Source organism: Onychomys torridus, chromosome 9 (assembly GCF_903995425.1).
Source record: "Onychomys torridus chromosome 9, mOncTor1.1, whole genome shotgun sequence".
Lineage (NCBI taxonomy): Eukaryota > Metazoa > Chordata > Mammalia > Rodentia > Cricetidae > Onychomys > Onychomys torridus.
Genome location: NC_050451.1, coordinates 53,377,315 through 53,389,442, shown reverse-complemented (window position 1 = coordinate 53,389,442; position 12,128 = coordinate 53,377,315). Strand labels below are relative to the sequence as shown.

The 12,128-nt window shown below is 53.6% G+C and overlaps 1 protein-coding gene across 3 annotated transcripts in view; it reads right to left on the bottom strand.

Moving 5' to 3' along the window:
• Positions 1-4,320: 4,320 nt before the first annotated feature.
• Positions 4,321-12,128, bottom strand: part of Kif13b (kinesin family member 13B) — a 157,191-nt gene continuing 149,383 nt past the window's right edge. For all 3 annotated transcript variants that reach the window (XM_036198619.1, XM_036198621.1, XM_036198620.1), the window contains exons 39-40: positions 10,605-11,364; positions 4,321-8,038 (exon numbers count right to left, since the gene is read on the bottom strand). In XM_036198619.1, coding sequence (XP_036054512.1) covers positions 7,773-8,038; positions 10,605-11,364 — 1,026 coding nt within the window. In that variant the 3' untranslated portion in view covers positions 4,321-7,772. The remainder of the gene's footprint in view (positions 8,039-10,604; positions 11,365-12,128) is intronic.

The window sequence follows — 12,128 nt, the reverse complement described above, 5'->3', positions numbered from 1 at the left end:
GCTGTGTCCCTTCTGTGGATGTGACTGTGGTCTTGGATCATAGGGGGTTCTAAGGAGTCTACTTAGCTATAGCTCAGTGGCTGCTGAGTGAAGCAGAGAGAGATGACCTCTGAGCAGAATTCTGTCTGTCAGCACTGGGAGAAGGCAGGGGTCATAGCTGATAAACCTGGCCACATCTACAGCCCAGATACCAGGGAGCCAGGAACCAAGGGTCATCATCGGTAGAGTTGTAGAAAGATCCAGTGTGCATTTTTAAAAAGGAGTTGTTTTGTTTTGAGAATAATTTAAGTCTGAACTAGATCCAGGCCTTTATTTACATGGGGTATAGGACAGATGAGTGGAAAGGAACAATCCACACACAGGCACCTTATTTTCATTAATAACCCAGGATTTCTTGTGCTCAGACTATGGAGTCATGCAAACACTGGGCATTCACGTGTAACAGGCATGGACGACCTTACCAGTAGAGCTGCTTCACCTAGAGAAGGGGAAGCTGTGGGGGAGCGGCCCACCAGGGGACGGAAGTGAGGCTGTGTGGAACATGCCAGCCATGCCGCCCCTGAGGAGTGCTGTTCCCCTCCTCTAGATGGCGCACTCACGGTCTGCCAAGCAGCTGCCAGGCCCGGTGTAACTGAGGAATGTCAGCCAGATGCGTGATTGGTGGAGGACAGCTCTGAGTCAGAGCATCAAGAGGACCAGGGTTCTGGGCTCTGACTGGACTTGAACATTTTAGCAAGAGCCGAATGCTAAGGAGTGACAGCCACTCCTGTTAGACGCAGCCTGTGTAGTTCACTGGGCTGGGAACGCAGCTCACGTGTTTGGACCAGGGACCAGATGTCTTGAGGTTGCCTGCAGGTATTCATTGTGATGGCTGTGTAGGATCCTGCCAGATGAGTGGGGGCGGGAGGCAGAGCGCCCTCCTGGCCTCGGCCGTTGTGTGTCTTAGTCTCTGTGTTTCCCTTTGGTGTCTCCTCTGGTCTCTGTTCCCATCTTGTGTGCCATGTATCCCTGAGGGTGTCACACCTGTGTCTGAGTCTGCTGTAAGGTGTTCAGTCTACCTCAAGGGGTCATCATGGCAAGCTCTGTCCACATGGAATCCTCCTTACATGCCACACACACTGGAATGTATACCGTCCCATCCCCATAACCTCCTGACCCCATCTTTCCCCGTAATCACCACAGACTCCTAGTGCAAATTGGATGCTGCTTTAAATGTGAAAAAATTGTTCAAAAGCTATAAAATCTGAATGAAAGCTAAAGCTGAATTTATAAGCCTTGTTGCATATGAGCCAAAAGTGCAAAAAGCTCTATATAATGAACTAACCTGCCACTCGTATAAATATAAATATATATAAATATATTAAAACCAGACTGTTCTACAAATTGTGTATTTGTATTTTTGTGTACGTACAATTTTCTGCTAAGCAGAAGGAGGGTGTAGTATAGGGCGCTGTGAGAAGAGATTCGGTTAACCCCACTTCTTTGTTACTTATTTTTGTTACCATCAATGCCTGTCTTCGTCTTCTCTGTGTAACACTGTTTGGAAAGCTGCAGTATCCTTCTTCCTTAGGCCAGTCTGTGATGATAAACCTGGGCTCAGAGAGGTGTCTTGGCCGTGAACAGAGAGGGAGCAGGGCTTAACTCCGATCACGCCCCTTAGGGAGGGAAGTGGCTTGCACCCTGAGACCCGGCATGGCATTCCAACTTGTCTCTGGGAAGCAAACTCCCCTTTTAGAAACCGACTTCCCAGACAAGATCGCTGGATGCTCGAGACCCAGGGAGTAGGGGGAAGTCTGTCTGCTGCCCAGGTAGCTCTGCCCGGCTGTCACTGGGCCATACCCCACCCCCTTCCAGGTAGCTGCTGCCTTTTCAGACAGGGTTACCAGATGCCTCCCTCTTGGAGCTGTCACCAGACCTCCTGCTTGACCTGGAGCATCTCAGAACCCGCTGTGCTGGTGCTAAACAGGAGAGGGGTTAGAGTGGCTGCCAGTAATGGCCAGAGCCAAGACAAGCTTGGGTGCCCACCTCTGCCCACATCCTCCCAGCCCCCTCCTGGGCCCCTGGTGGAGCCTGCTCTCTAGGAAGTGATACTGCACCTTCCCAGTAGGACTCGGATTATAACCATGTGTGATGACTGTAGCAAGAGGCTCTTGTTTCTGGATGTAAATGGTCAAAGAAACAAGTGCTCTACTGTATTGATTAAATAGTTCCGATGAGTCCTGGTTCATTGTATCTCCTATTCTGGATTAGTGCCTTTTGGACAGTAGACTGTTCTGTAATTAAAATGTAGTATACTGCTTTTTTGTACAGTTTTGTTTTAATAAAACTTTTTTTTTAATTTGTGTTTATTTTAGTATTGTACCTATTAGAGAATAAAATGTATAACTGAGCAAAGGCTGTCTGTGATTTCTTTGGATCCAAATATTTAATGGGGGAGGGGACGGGGACAGTGTGCCTGGTTGTCTGAAGTAGGTACAGGTATCTGTTCTATGCACCCCCCCCCTCATGCATTTTTAGGGTTTTGGCTTTGTTTTCCAGTTCTGGGGATCAAACGTGAGGCCTCTCACATTCCAGGCACGTGCCCTGCCCCCAGCTTTGCCTTTCAGGCTTTCCAAAGGGACTGGGGAGCTGGGAGATCATAGCACCAAGGCCCAAATAGGAGAAGCCCTGCCCCTTCTGACCCTGTGCCCCAAACCCCCAACCACAGTGACCCAGTAGGAGCTTAGACTGCCCGCATTCCCATTATGTGCCTGTGTTTGGGGAGGGGCACCCAGTAAGGCTCCACCCCAGGATCACAGCCAGGCTTAAGGTGCTATGCCTTTTTGATCTCTCTTCATTTCCTGTTGCAGCTAGCCCCACCCTGGGCCTCTTAAAGGAGCCAGCTCCAAAAGCTGCATCTGGAACAGCAGAAATAGAAAGCAGGAGCTTTGTTCTCTGTGTTCTGGTTTTCAGTGGTGAGCAGAGCGAGGACCAGGTCCCAGCCTTCCTGACCCTCCCCTCAGGAGACTGAGATCAACCATTCTCCCTTCATGATATGGCATACAGAGGGCTGCAGACTCTGAAGCTGCCATCTGGAGTGTGATGGCACGGCTCAGGCAATCAGGACACAGGCTAGATAGAACAGGCCTATCCCTGCCTCATGGGGCTGCAGTTTGGCCCCAAACTCCTATTTCAACCTATGCCCGAGTCTCCTCATCCTGGGCACATGCACTATAAGGCTAAGCATCTCCCTGGGGTACCCCCTCCTCTCTGCATCCAAGAGATGGTGCTGGCTACACTCCAGGCTTAGGATCAGTGCACATGTTCCTTGAGTAACTTGGTAAGCCAAGAATGAGCCAAGTGTGGCACCCACTAGAGCCCATGCCAGGGCTTGGTATGGACAAGACATCTCCTGGAGCTGCCTGGTAACAGCAGCCTGGAAAAGATGATGTATCCACCCCCGACACACACACACCCTGTGCTGGATCACTTCCATTCAAAACCCTGCCTCATCTCTCATGGGGCTGCCCCGGGCTGCCACACTTCTGTCCCTGCTTGGCAGAGCTTATCTCTGAGGAAAACTCTGCAGCACTTGGGAATACAAACAAGTCCTGTGGAGACAGAAGCTGCCTGTGGCTGATGGCACCTTCCCCAGGCCTCCAGGTGGCCTTGACCCTGCATTCCCAGGCTATTCTATTGATGAGACGTGGGCAGAATGATGCCTAGGTGCAGGGAGAAAACCCTGAGCAAGTCCTGAAGCCTGGAAATGGTACTTTGCTGTGGCAGGGTGGCTAGGAGTGGGGCTCCAGGGGAAGCAAAGGAGGTCTGGTCCCTTCCCTAGCACAGACCAGGAAGGGCAGGCTTCCTGGTAAGCAGGCCAAAGTCGGGTTCCACAGCCCAGGGCATGTCTATTTCTGCAGCAGTAGAAAGGTTTTTTGCTCTCTGGTTGAGTCCAGAGTGGGGCCTATCTCACAGGCTGAAGTAGACGGTGAAACCCCTGCCTGAAGGCGGGGGACCCACACATACACACTGCTACGTGTTCTTAGCTAGCCCTGAAGCCCCAGTTTCTTTTGAGTCTAAGAGCCCAGGAGTTTCCTCTTGCTGCCTGGCTTCTGTAAGGGCTCATGTGAGTGAGGAACTGGAGACAGGCCAAGATGCCAAGGGGGCCGCCCAGGGTCTCTGGTCCAAACCTGTGGGCCACAGAAATTTGTGCCCTGGGACCTACTGCTCTCTCTGAACTCCTTTTGTTCATCTTGAAAAGCCCTAGGACCACCATCAAGGAATCACAGTAAGCTCAAGTCCAAAGTGAGGGTAGGGAAGACAAGTTAGACTGACCTTGGATATAAGCAAGAAACCATGTGGCTTTATTTAGAAGCTGTTGGTCACTTCATGGAAAGGCATTTATGGTACAAAATTACAGTAGTTTGGTTCATCGTACAACATAGATCATCATCTCTACTATTCATTACAGGGTCTTTGGATTTTTAATTCCCATTTAATATGTACCAGATCACTGTAATCCTGGAATCAACATCACTTCATGTGAGCTCATATTTACATGATCCACACACCTGTGCTGTCCCAGCTCTCCCAACACTGTGAGTGTCCACAGCCTGACAGGAAGGCACCACAGACTTTAAAAAAAGATGCTTTGGGTAGTTAGTGTCTGGGGCTGGAAGCACAGGCCAGACACTGGCCCAGGGAAGGCACTAGAGATGGCCCTATAGTCACCGACCTGAGGTGGCCTGGGCCTTGAGGCACAAGAAGCTCCACATTACCCTCCATGGGCAACACACAGCACAGGCAGGTCGATGCTACCTGAGCCATTCACTGCTTCCCACAGGGAACCGCTAAGGCATGAGGTGGTGGGGAAGACCACAGACGTGGAAACATCATCTACACCTCTCCACTCAAGGAGCACATCATTAAACACAGCCCAGAAACAATGGCTCTCTGCCCCTTAGGCCTGGGACCCAACTATACACCCACTACCTGCCTACCACTACCTGATATTTTAACGACCATGACCCTATATATGTCTTCACTTCCAGCTGCAAGTAGTGTTAGTCTGCCCCAAAAAGCATTAAGGAATGGACAGAGGCTGCAGCCAGCCCTGTCTGGCCTCATCTAGTGTAGCAGCCCAGGAAGAGCAAAGCTTACTCTCTTCAGTCCACAGGGGACATGTGGGTCACAGTGCAACACAGGTGCAGTAAGCCCTACAGGCCTGCAAGGACTTAAGACCTCTTCAGACCTGGCCCAAAGTGCCAGCTTTCCTGAGGTCACCTCTCTGCCCTCATAGCAGACACACAGGGTCCCCTCAGCCATAGGGACGGCTCATAAGAAACACCCATGAAGATAAACTTACCAGTATGAGGCCCCAAACTTCACTCCCATTAAATCCCATCCATCCTGAGCACCAACGTACAAGAACACCAGAGCCTTCTGTGAAGACAGACTGCCCTTACAAAAACACAGCCCCAAAGCTGGGCTCACCGGAGACCACGGGCGGAGCTGTCCTGGACCGGTGCTCTGGCCAGTTGCCTACGAAGCTGGAGCACTTCACCTGAAGGGTGTCCTGCAGGGCTCGGTGGAAATGGTACTTTTTGGAGGCAAGGGGAACTTTATGGCAGCCTGGGGGTGAGAAGGACTGGGGTAACCTCAAGTCCAAGGAACCAAGAGGAAGGAGAGAGAAGGTGGTCCCAGAACCACCAGACAACAGCTGGCCAACCTACATCACTCAGGACTTGCACTGCTCTGGAGTGCTCCAGCTAACAAGGTATCAGACCACCCCAAAGGGCACATGGCACAATGTTCCTTCCCCAGCATAACAATCCTGGCCTTATACCTACAGGGACTTCTCGCCTTAGCACACATTGCATGGCCATCCCCCAGGAGGTACTCTGGGGCTCTGGCCCCTTCAGAGAATGACTGCACTGCTCTCTAGGGGACACGTGGATGCTGACAGAACAAAACCTCTACCTGAAACGCAATCAAGAGAACATCTGTGCTGGCCAGGAGAACAAGCCAGGCGGCCCTGGCAGTGCTAACTCAGTACCACTCACTCGGAGGGTATCCCCCAAATGCCAGCCGAAGGAGCTAGACGGTTAGTGCCCGCCTCCAGCTGGCAGCTCCAGACATCTGTACTGTTCCAGAAGGGGATGGAGGCAGGTCTCTCTTGGTAGACCCTCTGCCAGCCCAGACCCCTGCTGACAAGAACAGACCACCTCTCAACTCCCCGTCTGGGGCTTCTGTGCAGCACAAGGCAGAGTCTGTACCTCTGCCAGAGAGACCATCCATCCTTCTGGCTCTAAGCCAGCCTCTGGACAAGGTGTGGGCAAGTAGATGTAGTCACGTTTATACTGGGCTAATCAGACAACAGACTGTCCAGACCGAGAGCCAGCAATACTAGCACGGAGGCCACAGGGCCAGGGGAGGCTGAGGACCTGGCAGGAGCCTGGGAGCCTGCTGCTATTTCCTTAAGAGGCTTAAATCCTCACCAAACCAATTCCTCACCAAAGCTTTCTGGGTGTGGTTCTTAAGAGTCACAGAGGCAGGCAGATCTCTGTGAGTTTGAGGCCAGCCTGTTCTACAAAGTGAGTTCCAGGACAGCCAGGACTGTTAAAAAATCAAAGATTCCGAGAGTCAAAACTTTCAACAAGCTGCCATATAACAAGAATACCTGGTGTAAATTCTGACATAGGGCAGGGCCTGGGACAACAGGAACTGGGGTGACTTCGACCTGCCCGCTCAGCCCCCTACACACACTCTGAGACTCAGAGGCCACATATCCCAGCATGTTGGTAATGCCCTGGGATAGACCATGGCTGCAGCACATATCCAAGGAAGGAAAATGGAGGACAGTTCCCTCCTCACTGCCTACCTGCCCAGCTACTGGCCCCAGGTATAGGCAGGGTTACGGAATTACGGAGTCAAACACTGTCCAGTTGTTCCCTGAATCACGGCAGATCCAAACAAGGTGTTAATGGCCTGAGCTTTGTCAAACCAGTAAGGTCACGGTGTATCTGCAGCCATCAACACAGGGTGGCTTCATCTGCTAGCCACCTCCCGCAGCCACCTCGAGGCTGCAGCTCCAGGCAGCCAGAGGCCAGGAAGTGCAGGCAGGCCCCAGGCAAACACTGACAGACAGCAGTTGTGGTTCATGAGTCATTTCAGCTTTGAAAAGAATAAATTAAATAAATAGAGTTCAGGCATCCTGTTAGGAAATGAAGAGCCAACAGAAAAGACTTTCTGCTGTGAAGACTGGACACTGCGGAGATGCCCCCCAGAAGCCCCGTGTGCCACGCAGAAGGATGGGGCATGGTTGGGGACTGAGGAAGCACCCGGCGCACAGAGAGGGTGGTGTGGGTGCTGTCCCCGGGCAGGAGAATGAATTCCTGTGTGTGAAGGGCAAGACGCAAACTAAGACATTAGTAAAGTCAGCAGAACAAGGAAACGGGAAACCCAACGAACCTGGCTGGGACCCCCTCATTTCAAGCAGACAGAGGGGAGCTGGCCTGATTCCATCCCTGCTACCCAGCTACCATCAGACAAGTTTCTGGGCTCCCAGAACCTTCCATCCCCAACCGGAGGAGCACAGCTGAGGAGCCTCTGCCTTCTTCAAGTAGAGGAAGAAGTGCGGCTTCCAGATTCCCCGGGAGGACAGAGAACCAGGCTGGCCACCATCCCTGCACCGTGCAAAAAGCATTCATGGCCCTGCTCCCATGGAAGGGGTGTCCTCTAGGGAGCTGCCAGCTCTTTCCCTTCCCATCAGTGTCCACCAGAGGAGGTGAAATTCAGCTGGCCCAGGACTTCCGGTTCTCAGGGTTCTTGTGACTCCGGTCGCCTTTGGCCAAAGCAGCTGTCAGTGAGGCCAGGTTGGTGGTGGAGCCGGAGATGGTAGCACTCCTGCGGGCCTCTGGGGCTCCCTGAGGCTGGAGCCCTGCACTGCGCCTGCGCCCAGGGCCTGTAGCCCTGCGGACTCGGCTTGGCCTCACCAGCAGCCCGTAGCCAGGGTTGCATCTGAAATACTGCTTCCCGCCAATGGAGCCGTCATTCTTTCCTGCAGGGAAAGGAGGAACCATCATGGAGGAGCCTATGTTGCACGCACAGTCACCGTCCCTACCATGCCCATCATATTCCACCTCAGTGCCACCACCCAACACAGTCACTGCCGTGGTTCAAAAGGGTCCTGGTGAACCAGTGAGCCTACCGCTCAAGATGGCAAACAGTGGTCACCAGGGACAGACAAGCCCGTAGCCCTGCGGTCTCAAGTAGAACAAGCCTTGCACTAAGACCGGCTGAGGAGCGGGGAGGCCATCAGGGCAGAGCTGGCTCTTGCTCCTCCAGGGCACCAGTCCCTATCATGAGAATGCAAATGTGAGCCTAGGGCAGGTGACCCGGGTTCACCCAAGAGGAAGCTGGCAAAACCGCCGCAGAGTGTGTCAGTAGATGCCACACAGTAGGCTGGTAGACACCTCACTGGGGTGTCACCAACCTCCTCTGAGAGGTGAACAGGGGATGTGAAAGAGAGATGGAGTAGACAGGAAGAACCCACCTGGAAGCCATGGAGACCAGGTGGTCTTTTAGCGTCCACCCTGCCTGCTCGTCTCTGGGAAGTAGGCCAGGGCTACAGCGGTGGCTCTGCCTCTCTGCTTCTCAATCATCCTGACAAATAGCTGTTTGGGTCACTGCCACAACTCTCCTAACTGGCTACCTCTCTCCCCAGCTCCACATCATCGGGTCTCAGCAAACCAAGGTCCGGCTGTAAGCACATCACAGCTCAGTCCAGGTATGACTTCCCCCAGCGTGCCCCTCAGGGCACTTGGCATTTCCGTGTCTCGGAATCACTTGACAGTGACCCTTCCCTGGCATGTAGCTCTCCTGCCTTTCCAACTCAGAGACCTGCCTTCATGACCTGTTCTGATGCCACACGCTATCTGTCACCTTGACATTCCTCCCTAATGGTCCCCCTCCAACCATTGGTCCCCGGCTGCAGCTGCTCCAAGCCTGACCACTGTTCCCCACACCTCCCACAACCTTAACCACAATCCTCTCCAGCCCACACAGCTGCCACCTCTCAAGTGAACTTCCTGTTCCCATCACTCCTGTGTGTGTTCTACAAAGGGTGATCTTTGCAAGCCCTGACTGAAGTGCACTAACTCCCATAAGCCCTTGGGTGCAGGCCCCAGTGCCCCTCCGGCCTCCCAGCCCGCCTTCCTGCTGGCCATCAAACAGCACGCTGGGCCCCACCGGGAGCACTGCCATGCTGCCCTGCCTGACCCCGGGGGCAGCCGCTTTCCCAGCTCTGCTCCGGACCCCTTTCTTTCTCTGCTGCAGAGCTTGTGTATTGCTGCCCCCAGCACACGTTTCCTTCACAGCACTCACTCCTATCAAAACAGATTTACTCACTCACTTCCAACAACTAGAAGTCAAGTGGGGGCGTGGCTCACCAGAGTGTATTTGAACCCAGCACAGTGATGTGAACAAAGGCACGTGCTTAGTTCCTGCTGGTGAATTAAATTATTTGTTAATTCTCTTTAATTCTTGAGTTCAACTGCAGACACACAATTCTTCCTGAATCTCCCTTTGCACTTTGTGAAAAGCAGACCTGAAATTTTTTTTCCAGCCTGTGCTGCAGCTAACATCTTGAGCCACTTCCAATCAAGGCACCCTCTGTCAGATGATTTTTCAAGATAGTGACTTCACAGGAAGCACTCGGCTCAGGACGAGGGTGTCATTTTGGCCTGTGCCTGTAGCCAGGGATGACTGAGCCTGTGAGGTCACAGGCTGACTGAGAGACAGACACAGGAGCCTAGTGCTGGGCTCCGAGGGTTCCCTCCTAGAGGCCGGAGTCCACCCTGGCAACAAGCTGCTAGCTCTGGCTGGTGTCCTCCCATAAACTTGGGGGCACAAAGCAGATTAACTGTAACCCAGGGCTGGGCAGGGCACAGCTATCAATGGATGTGAGACATCCCTGTGAGGTGACAAGTGTGTAACAATAGAGTCCAGTGACAGCTGGCAGCTCGGTAAGTACGCTCAAAACCACCGAACCGTATGCTCCAGGTGGCCCAGGTTGGAAATGGATACCCAATAAAACCATTTTGGCCTGCGCCTACAACCAGGAATGAAAGAGAAGCCAGGGTGCTGGGCCACCTGCTCCTACAGGATAAAGCAACGAGGCAAATGTGAGGAGAAACCTGCACTGTGGTTCTTTAGGGCCCCCTGCTTTCTGACCTGGGACTCAAGAGCCTGCCACAACAATACCATCTCTCCTCACCTCAAGCCAAGTGTCCTGGAGTCTCAAGAGCACCGAATGCAGCCTGAGGTGGTGGTGCTGCTACAAATTTACAAAGCACCCTGTGTGTGGTGGCTACCGGCTGTAGTCCCGGGCACTGGCGAGGCTACACAAGAGGGTCCCTGGGCCCAGTCATTCCAGTTAAAATTATTACCAAGTTCATAGCAGTTTGCAGTGACTACCTTGGCTCTCTGATGGATTCTGAGACTTTAGATGCTCGCATCTGGTTTATGAAGGGTCAGGAGGCTCACTGGGCTCATCCCAGCTTCCCTTTCTGCCAGTCCACATTCAGCAGGGTCGTGTTCAGCAGGGGCACCCACAGCCCACTCACCTGAAGGCAGGTCCAGCTCCACACCAATCCACGTTCCCTCCTGGAAATCAGTGGGTCCAATGTACCTCACAATGCCCGTCTTGTTGGTGCCCACAACAACATACTCTCCCTCTCTGAGCCACTCAGGGACTTCACTAGCCTCCTCAGAGTCGGAGGTCACTTCCAGCCTCCCCAGGGCTTGTCCCCCAGCATTGCTGAGCTCTTCTGAAGCCAGTGGGTCTTCCTCGGTGCTAGAGGAGGCACCCCCCAGCATGCCTGTGAAGGACTTAAGCTCTGAGGTCCGCACTTTCCGGATCCGGAATGGGGATGTGGGCACAGCAGATGTGGGTTCAGAAAGAAGAGGTGGTCTGGGAACCTCCAGCTCTGTGCTTTGACTAGGTGTGGCAGGCAGTAGCTGGGGCTCCTCCGGGGCAGGTGGATGGCTCTGTGTACAGGAGAGGAAAGCCAGCTCAGGCTCTGTGGCGCCCTGACTCAGGGCAGGGGGGGACCCAGGTGTCTGGTTGCCAGGGCCTGAGGTGTCCAGGCCTAGAGTTAACGTCTCTGATAAGGTGGCAGTGGAGACACTGTGAGAGAAGTAGCCACTGGAAGCTTCGCTCAAGGGGCTGGGGGGTCCATCCTGCCCTTCTGGGGCTTGAGTAACCACCACGGTAGACGGAGAGGAAGGCACTTTGACAGGCCTGTCGCAGATCTTTACCGCAGGGCCCACCGTCGGCACCATGGACTCCAAAGCCCCACCAGGCCCAGGGCTGCCTCGGTGAACCTGCACAAGGTATACCAAGGAGAGTTAGGAAAGGCCTTCCCACCCAATCAAAGCCATGGCGCTAGCTCTACCAGCTCTACACTGAAGCCTGGGAAGGAGCTGCTCCTGGCTGAGGAACACACCTGGAGCAAACATGGCCAGAGCTTGCCTTGGCCCTGTACCCAATGCCAGGTGAGCACTGGCTGTACCTGTGTTCAGGAGTGGCTGAGCGGCACCAGCCCTCTGTATCTGCAGCTCACCTTCCAGAGATGCTCATCCTGTACTGGGGACAGGCCGGGAGGACACGAGGCAAGGCCCCTTGCTCCAGGTAGCATGAAGCACACTAGCCTCCCTGTGCCCATCCCGGCTCCCCTGGTCTCGGGGAACTGTTCCCACGGAGACAGACACCCTCACCTACCACTGTCTCACAGGGAAACTGAAACCCACACTGAAGAGGGCAGAGAGTACTTTTCTCTGGCCAAATCCAAAGAATGACCTCACTTTCAGAGGGTCTTAAGGCGCTCTAGCAAGCAGTGCAGGCAGGCACCAGGAGGCACTGACCCCAGACAGTGCTCTGTGGGGGCTCAGGCTGGAAGTCAAGGAGGAGACCCAGGCTTCCTGTAGCTATGCATCTTTCTCTAGGAGCTTACTTTTCTGGCTGCTGGTGTCATGTCAGGGCTGGGGGCCTCTAATCCTGGGACATGAGCCAGGAGTTGTCACTAAGCAAGGACAGAGCCAGTGGCAATGGCCTTTCACATCACTGTCCGAGTTACCAGACAGAAGAC